Genomic DNA, 14,780 nt, shown 5'->3' with positions numbered 1-14,780 from the left:
TTGTCTCATCTGGCTCAGAGCATGTGGAAGTGGGCCATTCAGAAGAACATGTTCCTCATGGCGGAACACCTCCCCGGCAAGGACAACCAGATGGCGGATCTGCTCAGCAGACACAGCCACCAGATGCACGAGTGGGAGTTACACCCATCAGTACTCCAACCGTACTTCCAGCAATGGGGTCATCCAGAAATAGACTTATTCGCCACAAGCGAAAACGCAAAATGCCAAAGCTTTGCCGCCAGGTTCCCACATCCACAGTCGCAGGGCAATGCGATATGGATGAACTGGTCCGGCAGATTTGCGTACGCTTTTCCCCCAGCACCGTTGATACCGCTGGTGGCTCGCAAACTCAGACAACACTCACTGACACTCGTCCTAGTTGCTCCAACGTGGGCACGCCAGCCATGGTACACCACTTTTCTCGAACTTTCCGTGGTGCCGCATCAAAGGCTGCGGATCAAACCCGCGCATTTGACGCAGAACCATGGAGAGATTCAGCACCCAGATCCGCAACAGCTGAACCTGGCAATCTGGCTCCTGAAGTCCTAGAGTTTGGCTACCTAAACCTGCCACCTGACTGTATGGACATCATTAAGGAAGCTAGGAGACCCACTACCAGAGCTTGCTATTCAGCCAAATGGAAAAGATTTGTCATCTATTGCAATAATAATGACATTAACCCGCTAGACGCATCCATCCAAAACATAATTTGTTACCTCTTACACCTATACCGATGCAATCTGGCGTACACCTTGATACGTGACCATTTGACCGCAATATCAGCCTATCTCCAGAACAGGCAGCACCTCTCTTTATTCAGAGTGCCTGCCATCAAAGCATTCTTGGAAGGACTCAAACGAGTAATTCCTCCAAGCCACCCACCGGCTCCGATGTGGAACCTCAACTTGGTCCTCACACGCCTGATGGGTCCACCCTTTGAACCTCTACACTCATGCGAGATTCAATTCCTTACCTGGAAAGTAGCTTTCCTAGTAGCGATCACTTCTTTAAGAAGAGTTAGTGAACTCCAGGCACTAACCGTTCAAGAGCCATTTATACAGGTTCACGCCAACAGGGTCGTACTACGTACCAACCCCAAATTCATGCCCAAGGTGATATCGCAGTTCCACATGAATCAAACTATTGAACTGCCCGTTTTCTTTCAAAACCCACAAACTGTCGCAGAAAGAGCACTCCATACACTAGATGTGAAGAGAGCCCTCATGTACTATATCGACAGGACTAAAATCTTTAGGAAGACTAAACAACTTTTCGTTGCCTTTGCCCCACACCACAAAGGTAACGCTATCTCCAAAGCAGGTATAGCCAGATGGATCGTTAAATGTATTCAAATTTGCTATCAAAAGGCTAAACGCACATTAACGATTCCCCCACGAGCCCACCCAACACGCAAGTTAGGGGCCTCCATGGCTTTCCTGGGAAACATCCCTTTGCATGATATATGTAGAGCAGCCACCTGGTCCACTACACACACATTTACCAAACACTATTGTGTAGATGTGCAATCAAAACAGCAGGCAGCTGTAGTTCAGGCTGTTCTCAAAACTCTTTTTCAGACCGCTGCAGCTGGCACTGGTAGCCGCCGCTAATAGGAGGTACTGCTATGTAGTCTATGCACAGATATGAATTCAGCAGCCCACATGCCTCGAACTGAATATGCTACTTACCAGTATGCATCTGTTCTTGGCATGTAGGGCTGCTGACATTCATATCGCCCTCCCTCCTCCCCGGCGCCTGTAGCAGCTGCAGCTCTCAGAATTACTGTAAGCATGGTCATCACTTTCTGTATCTACTCCATCACTGCCACAATGGCGAAAAACAATCTGAGGATGGAGAGGATGCCCATGCGCACTGTAGTCCAGGGGAGGAGTCACCTATCCCAGGATACTTCGAAGACTCTTCCAGGACAACAACGTGCAAACATCCGGACCTAACACTAGGCGGCGATCTATGCACAGATATGAATGTCAGCAGCCCTACATGCCAAGAACAGATGCATACTGGTAAGTAGCATATTCAAATCCATCATTCGTTTGCTCACCATGCCACCCCAGTTTAGACCTAGCCATATGCAAATCAGTCTTGACCCTGTGCCATGTTAGAAGAATATCCAGACCTGACCGGATTTAAGATTAATAAATCCAAGACCTATGCCTTCCCGCTCCTGGAAGACCACGCACAACCTAGGAATTTCCCAGTGGGCACCTCGCTCCTTTAAATATCTAGGAATCCATATGTTCGAGGCATATGAGCTGTAGATTGTATACTTTAGCATAGATCGCCATCTGGTGTTGGGCTCGGATGGTTGCAACTTGTTTTTGTCAAAGAAGTCTTTGTAGTCACGGGATAGGTGACTCCTCCTTATTGTATTGTAATTGCATTTGTATAGCGCTTACTACCCCTGACGAGGGGTCAAAGCGCTTTTCGGCGAGTAGCGCGCTACTCCAGAACCCATAGAGGATTAGTGTTGAATTAGTATAGTGAAACATGCAAGTACATTTTAAGTGTTGGATATGTTAGTCAGTTATTTGGATTCGGCAGGATAGCAGAAGGATAGAAGAGGAAAAGAGGTTTGTATCTATATAGCGCTTTTTACCCCTGATGGGGTGTTTCAAGTGCTTTTTTTGGTGAGTAGCACTCTACTCAGGACACCCATAAAGGATTGGTGGTGAATTAGTATGGCGAAATATGAAAGTAATTTGAGTGGTGGATATTAGTCAGTTATTTGGAGTGAGAAGGATAGCGGAGGGAAAGAAAGGTTTGCATTCATATAGCGCCTGTTACCCCTGATGGGGTGTTGAAGCGCGTGATAGTGCGCATGGGCATCGACTCCATCTTCAGATTGTTTTATTCCGCCATTGGGTTCGAATGTAAACGGCTGTGCTCTGGGTCGGCATCGTATTAGATTCCCCTTCGACGCACAATCCTTCACCGCTCAACGGTATTATTTTCAATCTCGCTCCTCAACGCGGATCCAACATCTCAATACCTTCGATTCCAGTCGTCGACGCTGGCCGTTGGGCCTATCCGCGCCATCAGGCCCTACAGCTAATGGAAAGAACTCCATTAAAAAAAATGCCCCCTGTGTGGTGCCAAATTCCCACACACTGATCTCCACAAGGTCTGTAACCTTTGCCTCTCTCCAGAACAAGAGGACAAAGATTGCCAGGCCTGCGCTTCATTCCGATGGAAGAAAACCATACGTGATCGCCGGTCTCGACATCACGTAATGTCTCGACCCACTACCTCGGTTCTGGATAACATCTTCGATGCAGGCCCCGATGCTCCTGAGAAACAAGAACCGGAAAATGAAGACATCAGTGTCTCCGAGGCTGACAAATCAGAGGCCGAAGATCAGACGGTTACTCTAGGGCAACGAACCGTGAGTACCGACACTGACACCTTCTCAAAAATATAAGGCTTCAGTAGCACCTTTTGGCTCAGGCCGACACCGTAGCAAAACTTCTGATGCCCCGCCTTTGGGCTCGGCTCCGAAGTCCAAAGATAAGCCTTCAGGCAACTCTGGACCGAATCAGTCACGCATTGGCACAGATCTACCATCCTCGGTAGCGAAACCCAAACATTCGGCACCAAAACATCATTCGGATAAACCCTCGTAGCCGAAACCAGACCACAAATCTTCGGAGCCGAAAAAGAGCAAATCTTCAGAGCCGAAAACAGATCACAAATCCTCGGAGCCCAAAAAAATCCTCGAACTCCACAGCTCCTCCAAAGCAAAAGGACACTAAAATTCCTCCTAAAGCTTCGGAATCAAGGCCAAAACAACCAAAATCATCAGTACAGAGCAAGGATACTGAATTAGAAGACCTATTTCAACCAGATCCAGTGGACCCTAAACAAATTTTCCTTCATATCTGCCCTAAAACTGGTAAAATCAAAACAGTTCTCTAAAACAAAAGACCTTTGGAGTTCCCAGAAGAACCCAGAGTACCCTTAAAGAAAAGAGACATGGGAACTTCTCCAGTTAGGCCTTTCTCTCCTCCAAATATCCCCACTACACCACTTTCTACAGCACACTCTCCAGTGCTTCCATATTCACCTACACCACAAGATGATGATCACCTTAGAGGTGGGGGTGGGGATGAAAACCCACAAGAGGATAACGATGATGACACTACTCTCCCACCACCTGATCCTTGGGAGGATTATGACAATCCGCCAGATCTCCCCGATCCAGACTTCTACCCAGCTAGGCCATACCCCCCAGACGACAACATAGGCTTTGCACAGCTCATAAACAGAGTGGCACAATATCATGGGGTAGAATTACATTCAGACCCACAGGAAGAAGGTTCTTTGTTGGAGACTTTCACACAGTCACAAAAATCAACAAGTATTCTACCTATGTTAAAGGGTATAATTAAACATGCAGCAGACATTTTTAAAGATCCCGTCAGGACTAGTGTTCTCAACCCCAGGATCGAGAAAAAATATAAGGCAGCTCCCAGCGACCCAGCTTATAATAAATCACAGCTCCCTCTAGATTCATTGGTTGTGTCAAATGCACGTAAACGTGCAAATTCCCAAAACATCAGTGGATGCCCCACCTCCAGATAGGGAGTCTGAATTACTGGACGCATCTGGCAAACGCATTGCCTCACAAGCAGTAAACCACTGGTGCATTGCCAATACCCAAGCTTTACTGGCCAGGTATGATAGGGCTCATTACGATGAACTTGAAAAGCTCTTACAACATCTTCCCGATCAGTATAAGGCTAATGACCTCATACAAGAGGGAAAATTAATCACAAACACTTCTATAAAGTGTGCTCTTGATGCAACCGACACAGCGTCACGTGCAGTTAACACAAGCGTTCCACTACGCAGACACGCATGGCTACGCATATCTAGGTTTAAACAAGATTGTGCAGTCCACAATTCTTAATCAACCCTTTGTTCAAGAACACCTATTTGGACCCACTGTAGACACATCTTTGGAAAAAATGAAGAAGGACTCAAACTGCTAAATCCATGGGAGCCCTAAAAGCAACAACCAGTATAGGTTCCTTTCGTCGCTCCTTTTATAAGGGTGCCTCTAAATCTATTGGGACGGACAATACCTCATCCTCCTACAAAAACACTACGCAAACCTCTCCTAGCAGAGGCTATTTCAGGGGAGGTTATAGAGGCAACAACAACAAAGGTAGAGGCCGCGTTAGCACCCGCACCTCTCCTACTACAAAACAGTAACTTCCCCCCAACCATTCCACTCCAGTCGGGGAAAGACTTTCACAGTTCCTACCTGTCTGGCATCCCATCACCACAGACAAGTGGGTAAGACAAATTATCCAGTATGGTTACTGCCTAGAACTCACTTCAACTCCCCCAGTCATACCCCCCAAACAACGTCCGATGTCCACACAACATCTAACTCTGTTAAAACAAGAGGTTGTCTCCTTATTACAAAAACAAGCAATAGAACCGGTTCCATTACCTCACCAGGGAACAGGGGTTTACTCCCTTTACTTTCTAATCCCAAAGAAAGACTGTACCCTCAGACCAATGCTTGACCTCAGACCGTTAAATCTCTACATACAGTCGGACCACTTCCACATGATCACTGCTCCAACAAGGCGATTTCCTTGCCACTCTAGACCTCAAGGACGCCTACTTTCATATTCCCATTCACCCCGCTCACATGAAATATCTGCGATTTGTAGTGGACAGACAACACTACCAATTCAAAGTCCTCCCATTCGGAGTGACCACAGCACCCTGAGTCTTCACAAAATGTCTCGCAGTAGTCGCAGCTCATTTGCGCAGACAACACATTCACGTGTTTCCTTACCTCGACGACTGGCTCATAAAAGCCAAGTCACACACACACAGTGTGTACACAATACACGCAGAACAATCCAGCTGCTCCACGACTTGGGATTCACAATAAACCTACCCAAGTCACACCTTTAACCCTCTCACATCATTCAGTAACTAGGTGCCACAATAGATACCTCAAAAGCCCTTGCATACCCCAATCCAGTCGGGATAGCCAGCATGCAAGCTCTCATATCAAAATTCCAACCTCAACACTCCCTTCCAGCTCGAGTGTTCATGCAGCTTAAAGAGATTATGGCCTCTTGCATCCTCATTGTTCCCTATGCAAGACTTCAAATGTATCCTCTACAAGAATGTTTAGTACATCAGTGGAACCAAGCCCAGAGTCAGTTAACCGATCTGGTGTTGTTGTACAGCCGCACACATCGCTTTCTGCAGTGGTGGAACACATCAAACCTATCCAAAGGGCGGCCGTTCCTCGACCCGGTTCCCCAAATAGTGCTAACCACACACTCATCACTCACCGGCTGGGAAGCTCATTTCCAAAACCAAACTGTTCAGGGTATATGGACCCATCAGCAAAAACAACTCCACATAAATCACCTGGAGTTTCCAGCACTAAAGTCTTTTCAGCTTTTGCTACTAGGCAAAGCTCTCTTGATCCGTACAGACATGAAAGCAATGCATTACATACAAAAGCAGGGGGGCACAATCTCTTCAGCTTTCACAACTAGCGCAAAGCATATGGAGATGGGCCATACCTCAAAACATTTAACTCCTCGCAGAACATTTACCAGGAGGACACAATCAGATTGCGGATCTACTCAGTCGTCAAACACAGCAGATCCACGAATGGGAACTTCATTCTTAAGTTCTTCTTCCATCCTTTCACATGTGGGGTCATCCAGACCTAGATCTGTTTGCCATCCACCAAAACGCAAAGTGCCCAAACTTCGCCTCCAGATATCCACACCCATTGTCCAAAGGCAATGCGCTATGGATAACCTGGTCAGGCAGATTGGCATACGCTTCTCCGCCTCTCCAGCTCATTCCGTTACTAGTTCGGAAGCTCAAACAACACTCCCTCACAATGATCCTAGTTGCTCCAACATGGACACGCCAACCATGGTTCACAACCCTGTTGGAACTTTCAGTAGTGCCTCATCAAAAACTCCACCTCTCCCCCAAATTCCTCATTCAGAACCATGGAGAGAGAAGACCCCCAGATCCCAATCACCTCAATCTTGCGATCAGGCTCCTGAAGTCCTAGGGTTTGGCTACCTTAATCTCCCGCCAGACTGCATGAACATCATTAAAGAGGCTAGACTTCCTTCTACTAGAGCATGCTATGCAGCAAAATGGAAACGATTCGTCATTTATTGTACCAATAACAAAATCGATCCGCTAGATGCTTCCATCCAAAATATTATCTGTTGTCTTCTGCATCTACAACAATGTAACCTAGCATATACATCTATATGGTTACATCTTGCTGCAATTGCTGCTTACCTCCAAAACAGACAACATTTGTTGTTGTTTCGCGTACCCGCTATGAAAGCATTAATGGAAGGACTTAAAAGAATAATTCCACCTAGAGTTCCACCTTCTCCAATATGGAATCTCACATAGTCCTTACCAGCCTCATGGGTCCTCCATTTGAACCTCTGCACAGATGCGAGTTACAGTTCCTTATTTGGAAAGTAGCTTTCCTCGTAGCTATCACATCACTAAGAAGAGTGTTAGTGAACTACACATTGACCATAAAAGAACCATTTCTACAAATACACCATAGTAAAGTGGTTCTTAGGCCTAATCCAGAATTCCTGCCTAAAGTGGTATCTGCCTTTCACCTTAATCAGTCGGTTGAACTTCCAGTATGTTTCCCTCAACCGGACTCAGTAGCAGAACACGCTCTTCACTCGTTAGACCTAAAGAGCCATACTCTACTACATCGAAAGAAATAGAAGTTTTAGAAAGACAAAACAACTTTTTGTCGCTTTCTCCACACCTCACAAAGGCAATCCCATTTCAAAACAGGAATTGCAAGGTGGATTGTGGTGTTAGATGCATCCAAATATGCTATCTCAAAGCTAAACGCACATTAACTATTCCCCCTAGAGCTCATTCCACACGCAAACTTGGGGCTTCTATGGCATTCTTAGGGAACATTCCCTTAGATGACGTTTGCAAAGCAGCAACTTGGCCTACACCACATACTTTCACTAAACACTATTGTGTAGATGTGCAAGCAAAGCAACAAGCTACTGTAGGCCAGGTTGTATTAAGAACACTTTTTCAAACTACTGCAACGGATACAGGTTGCAACAGCTAGGGAGAAAACTGCTTTATAGTTTATGCTAAAGTATACAATCTACAGCTCATATGCCTCAAACGGAAAATGCTACTTACCAGTATGCATCTGTTCTTGGCATGTAAAGCTGTAGAGTTGTATACGCCCACCCACCTCCCGGGTACCTTTATCTGTTGCAGTATTATCTTACTTAGATACATCACATGGACATCCTTTTTCTATTCTCTTCATAACTCCATCATCACCCTTTATGGCGAAAAACAATCTGAAGATGTTGTCGATGCCCATGCGCTCTATCACCATAAGGAGGAGTCCCCTATCCTGTGACAACAAAAACTTCTTTGACCAAAAACAAGGTGCAACCATCCGAGCCCAACACCAGATGGCGATCTATGCTAAAGAATACAACTCTACAGCTCTACATGCCAAGAACAGATGCATACTGGTAATTAGCATTTTCCTTTCCATACGGTAAGTGATTTACGAGAAGGCAACTTGAGCCTGATTGTTGGATCCCTAAAATCACCCATAAAGTTTTGGCAGTCTCTTAAATTGCCTTAGATGGCACGCATTGCACACTCAAATGATTTTGCTGCCCAGACTGTTGTATCACTTTACAAACCTCCCTGTGGTGATACTCCGACGATGGGTCCCGGACCTGAACCAGCTACTTCGGGAACTGATTTGGGACGGAGGGTAGAATAAAGTGGCACTGGAGGTAGTGCAAAGGGCACCTGAAGATGGAGGGCTAGGTGCCCCAGACTTTGAACTATACTATCTGACAGCCCAGCTCCAGTGGTTAGCTCAGTGGATAGATGGCCAGAACCTAGAGCTACTAGATGATAGGAATGAGAGAAACGATCAAGGATGGTTGGTAGCCAAGCTACTACACCAGAAAGTGTCCCTCCCTATTCCCAATATACTTTTGAAGACAGCATTGGAAGAGATGCCTTCGGCGCACAGAAGTCACCCACCAGTATACACCCGAAATACCGCTAATAGGAATCCCGCATGGGAATCCATTGGCTCCATACCCAAGACTTCAGTTAGTAGATTGGACAATGGCTGGGATCGCAATAGTAGGGGACTGCTCCCACCTGGAAGCCCTGATACCCATAGATGATTTAATGTCCCAACACGCTCCTGGGCAATTCTTGGCTTAACACTCACTGACACGAGCAATCCGAGATATGTGGCAAAGTGGCTCCACGAAGCCCGACACGCATAGAGTGCTCCAGGTACTGCTGACACTTGGAACAGCTAGACACCTGATAAAATGGTTATATAGAGCACTCCTGGGATCGGTCAGGAAACCACTGGACCGGACCAGAGGAAAATGGGAGGCGATTATAGGGAAAACACTAACAGATAAAGAATGGTCGCGAGCATTGATGGGTTCCTAACATATGTCAAGAAACTCTAACTTTAAAACAATCCAGTTCAACTATATACACATGGTGTATCTGATGCCCCATAGACTGAATGTCATGAGAGGAGATACTGACCAATCCTGTGCTAAATGCGGACTAAGGGATGCTGGCTTTGTACTTATGACCTGTAACTGTACACATTTAATCGGATTCTTGGAGAAAGCCCTGACTGAGATTGGGATAGGCCTATTACCTAGACCGAAGGCCAAAAAATATAGGTAACAGATTTGTAGATCTGGCACTGGTATTGGCATGAAAACAGACAGCCCAACATTGGAAGGCACACACTGCACACTCGATAAAGGCATGGTAGAGAAACTTAAATGCCTGACCTAAAGCTGAGCTGAGGGCCCTCCAGATAGATGATGCACAGGGAATACGTAAATGTCCCATGGCGGAGTTATGGGCAGAGGTACTGCGGGACTGGGAGACTAGAAACATGACCGACTCAGAGGAAGGGGCCTAAGATACAGGAGAACAAAGAGAAGACATTACCAGCATGAGAGTCCTAGACCGCCCCCCAGGTACCCACTACGCCTCACCCCTACCGCCCACGTATTGATACTTAACACATAACTGAATATACAAACAGATGTAATATCCTGACTTCTACTCCCCCCACCTAGCCGATAAGCATGTGGGAACCCGTATTATCTAAAATAGAAAAGCTAGAGACAGGCCACAACAAAGTTTGTTATAGATTAAGCGTTAATAGAAAAGAGTGAGTTGAAACTGTAAACTTGGCTTAATGTGGAAGTAACTCCCTTGAGTACATATATGCTGTGGTACAGAATTCCAAAGTGAAAAATATAAGACTAACCGTTAATAGGAATGTACATTAAGGTGCAATCTGTTTTATTTATGATTTGTAACATCCAGATCTGTATGGGTTAGCAAGTATTTTGAAAAGATATGACTAAATGTACATGTACAGAATGTATAATCCGATTTAAAATGCCAATAAAAAGATGTTTAAAAAAAAAAAAGTACTTTTGACAATTGCATACATTGTGAATGTTCTAGGATTTGATGAATTCCTATCCTGGAGCTATTTAAGTTGTTGTTTTGTGTTCTTTTTCTAGGCCAAAACCGCTGCATGAAATTCCTCCCTTCTACTGTCCTGACAAGAACAAAGTGAACTTTATTCCGAAAAGTGGCTCAGCTTTCTGCCTCGTCAGCATCCTCAAGCCCCTTTTACCCACGCAAGAACTAACATTTAAGGGCTCCAACCACAGCTTGTCAGTCTCTGGCATGTCCCCCGCCTTAGTGCAGCCCATCGCTCTCGCCTCGCTTTCTACTAGCACAGAACAAGATCGCATATCCCGAGGAACAAGTACAGTTTTCCAGCCTCACACATTGCTTCAACCATCAGGACACATCGAGGACGCGGATGGCTAGAGCATTTGGGCCTTTGTCTTCAAACTCTCAAGACTCTTTGGGAAACATAATTTTAGAAGTGACTGGAAAGTTCAGGTCGCTCTAACTTGCTCTGCTTGCCTTTGGTCTTATAAGCTGTTAAATTGGTAGCATTTTACTATCCTCGTTAGTATTTTGAAAATATCTGGAGGATTCGGGAAGACTACAGGAGCATGAATAATATATACAGGGGGCGTGAAAGGATCAAGCTCGAGCTTAGTCTCCCAAGCTTGTCTTTTGTTTCTTTAAAACACTACTGAGAATGGTGATGGTAATTATGTGCCACTGTTGGACCAGTGCATTAAGGATGATTTTCTTTGTGTCCCATCTTGACTTTCCAGTTTTCAAAATACAAACCGAGCAACTAAAAGTAGCCTAGCTTGCAGCGGGACAGATTGATGAAAGTATTAAACCGTAAATGCAGCAATACTGCATTAAAATCCATTTTTTTTTTAAATGAAAATCGTTTTATAAAAACCAAATGTTTGCTATTTTTCTGACTTGCAACAGGGTAGAATGTAAGAAATCGCTTACTTTCTTACTATTTTGTAGCCTTGCTTTTTTGTAAGCTATTTCCAGCTTCCGGGACCAAACTGATTGTTATATTCCACACATTTTTTCGATCACATTAAGACTTGCTGGAAACCTTTAAATAGAATTAGGTAACGTCTGATAAAATTAGATACAAATGAAATGTTAGGAAAAAAGGACAAGAATTGTTCAAAGTGCACTAGTCGAAGACTTGTATGTAAAGTAAAATGCACCTTTTTCAACAATTCCTCTGAATATTGCATGAACAAGGCAGGGACATGTTGCTGGTTGAAGTGTGTCCTAGACTGCCCTCGACTTATGCAGAATATAGGCAACAGTTTGTAATGACTGGAGTAAGTTTTTTTTTAATGGCGCACTTAAACTGGCGTGGGTTTAGCACTGCTGCAACTGTCCATTTTCCTCATCTATCGCCTAATCCACCAGCTGACCTGTTCACTGTGGTTCAGTTCAGTTGTTTGAAAACTACCCAATCTTACATGAAATTGAATGATGCGCATTTGTCATATCGGATGATTGTCACTAGAATGTGAAAGTAATCATTTTTCATTTGTCACATCTAGATGTCCACCTCTTCTTCACAATCGGAAATTATCATAAATTGTTATTCTTAGTGAGGAAGAGGGCGACTTAATGCTCGAGAAACTTCATCTTTATCATGTGCATAGTTCGGAGGTGCACTACGAGCCTTGCTAATTCAGTAGAATCCCAAAGGTGCCAGGAATACTCGTTTAGTCGGCCTAAATTCCTTTAGAATTCAGTGCAATTGGCAAATCAGATTACTTCCACACACTGTATAATTGGAATGTGTTTGGATGTTGCTTTTGTGTCCATTAGTAGCCAGTTGTTTCGATTCCTTTCAACTCGTCCTCTAAATTGAAAGTCCAGGTCCGAGATTTGCGTACAATAGTAGGATATAGGCATCAACTAAACCTGATATTTTTGGGAAAGAAATATCAACATTTTAAAGACATCTACGCACGTGTATAAATGTATTGAGCATTTAGCTTGATGTTGTAGAAAACACGTCCCCTTCTCTGCAGTAAAACAATTTTTGGGGCATTTGATTGCCAAAAAAATAAAAAAACAATGAAAAATGGAGAGGTGGGTGGCATGATAACTAGGAACTCGTGCAGACAATACCTGTTATGATTGACTGTAAATGTTACACTCCTAAATCAGAACAGAACTGTTGCATAGGGAAATTGCAATAGACTGTTTTACTGTGCACGTGTGCCTTATTTAAAAATGAAGAGTTCCAAATATTTACCTGTTACTGTTAATAAGGCTGCATTTCTTTATTTTTTGCCTTACAGCGGTGTCTTGTACAAGTGGGTTGGGCTACATGTGCATTGAAGGACTAATTAAAATTTCAACCACTTGTTCGGGACACCTCAAAGATGTTGCAAGAAAAGCTTCGTTTACCTTATAGCTATATTTAGGTAATGAATCCAGTTTATAATAAGCTGAAGATTCCCTCACAGTACACCTGTAGCTAGAGTGATGGCTATTTTTGTTGTTACAGAGAAGAGATGCTAGAAGTAATCTTAGCATGTGGTTGTATTCTTTCACGCTCTTCATTTACAATTGGTCATTCAAGTCCTAAGCTGATCAGGAAACAGAGTTTTCCTGAGCAGCACATAACCATCGTGCATATATAGTTTGTGCCGAAATAAGGCTTCTTTAAAATAGTGTTTTATTCTGTGAGTAAAATAATCCTGCCACTGGATCGTTTTCTACAACATGAGGAGCAAGACAGCAAGTATTATGCTGATTGACATGCTGCACAGACCTTTCACCTTTTTAGGTGAAACATCTTAAATCTTTCTGAATACCCTGTTAACGGGTGGGGTTTACTGCCCAATCAGTATTACATAAGCTTAAACCAGGTAATTGACCTTGATATTTTAGCAGCACTTCATTTTTTCTGCACTTGTGATAGATTTTAGGTAGACCCATTTCAAAGAATGCCTGCTAAAGCAATAAATAATTTCCAGAACAGTGTTCTCTACACCAATCTGCGCCATTCCTTTCACTTGGCAAGTCCCTTTTTACAGTTACCTAAAAGATGAGTGTGTCTGTTCAATGAATAAACACCACCATGTACCAAATGGTAAAATGTGATCTGTTAAGTTAATAAAAACTTTTAAGCTAATCATTTTGGAATGTTTTTTCAGTACAAATGCATTCCTCAAGTTCACACTCTCTTTGAAACAGAAATGTGTCTGTTGTTTTTTGTGCTACACAATCTCTTTAGAAAAATGTGATTGTTGGTTTCTGTGGTATAAATGAAATTCACTTGCTTTGTGTCTATACAAGTACCACATACATATCTACATACAAACAGAAAAACCATCAGAAGACATAGAAGTTAAAGAAACAGAACCCAGACTAGTTTAATGAAGTTTTTAAGTCACATAGGAGTAACGTCAAGTGCCATTCTTGGTGGGGGTTTTTTTTTGTCTCGGAACCGGGCAGATCATGTTGTACCTAACTGATCCCTTTGAGGGTGGTTGCTACGTGGACACAATGCAGGCAAGCCTGTGTCCCCGCATCTGGGGTAATGCACTGTCATGGTTCTACATGGCAATAGCTCGGTTATTCAGGGATACAATTGATCGAACATTGTCCCACTGATGCACCAGTGCCCTGTTTATTACGAATCCTTCTAGAGGAAATGGGCATTCATCTGGTCTGGGAGCCACGTTACCTCTCCCCAAATGTCTCGTCACATTCATGCACCTGCTTTTAGCACCTCATCCCACCACTCACTTAAGGAGTAAGTCCGGGGCCTCGTTTGATAAAGAATATGGTAGAAAGTTGTGAACAAAAAGTGCGGATGGTGCAGTGAAGCAGTTATTCACTGTGCCACATAGCTCCTACCTTGGAGGGGTGATTTGGGTGTTTGAAAGGTCAGATAGTATTGCCTTACCAAAATCCATTTATTCTCAGTTGCTTGGGGGTTTGAGTTCCAGAGTGCAATAAACAGCCCTCAGGTGAATGCATGGCTTTGATGTAGTGCACAACTGAAGTGAGAAGTGTTGGGGAGATAAACGGGGAGTCGAAGAGAGGAATGTATAAGGAGAGAGCAAGACGAGGGGATAGTGTGGTAGGTGGAAGCCTAAAATTAGGTGGCTGCAAGTAGAAGAGGGTGTGCAATAGCAAAACAGAGGGTGCAGGTAAAAAGAAGATGTGAGAACGGCAAATCTTTGTCAAATATGGCTACCAGATTTCTAGCAATCAGAAAGACAGCTGGG

The 14,780-nt window shown here is 44.0% G+C and overlaps 1 protein-coding gene across 1 annotated transcript in view; it reads left to right on the top strand.

Moving 5' to 3' along the window:
- Positions 1 to 13,675, top strand: part of FAM117B (family with sequence similarity 117 member B) — a 425,002-nt gene extending 411,327 nt beyond the window's left edge. Inside the window, exon 8 of the mRNA XM_085648964.1 lies at positions 10,641 to 13,675. Within this exon, the coding sequence (XP_085505090.1) occupies positions 10,641 to 10,956 (316 nt within the window). The 3' untranslated portion in view covers positions 10,957 to 13,675. The remainder of the gene's footprint in view (positions 1 to 10,640) is intronic.
- Positions 13,676 to 14,780: the final 1,105 nt, after the last annotated feature.

The sequence above is a fragment of the Triturus cristatus genome, chromosome 3_2 (assembly GCF_964204655.1).
Source record: "Triturus cristatus chromosome 3_2, aTriCri1.1, whole genome shotgun sequence".
Taxonomy (NCBI): Eukaryota; Metazoa; Chordata; class Amphibia; order Caudata; family Salamandridae; genus Triturus; species Triturus cristatus.
Note: the sequence above shows the minus strand (reverse complement) of the source record. Positions and strands in the feature narration are given on the sequence as shown.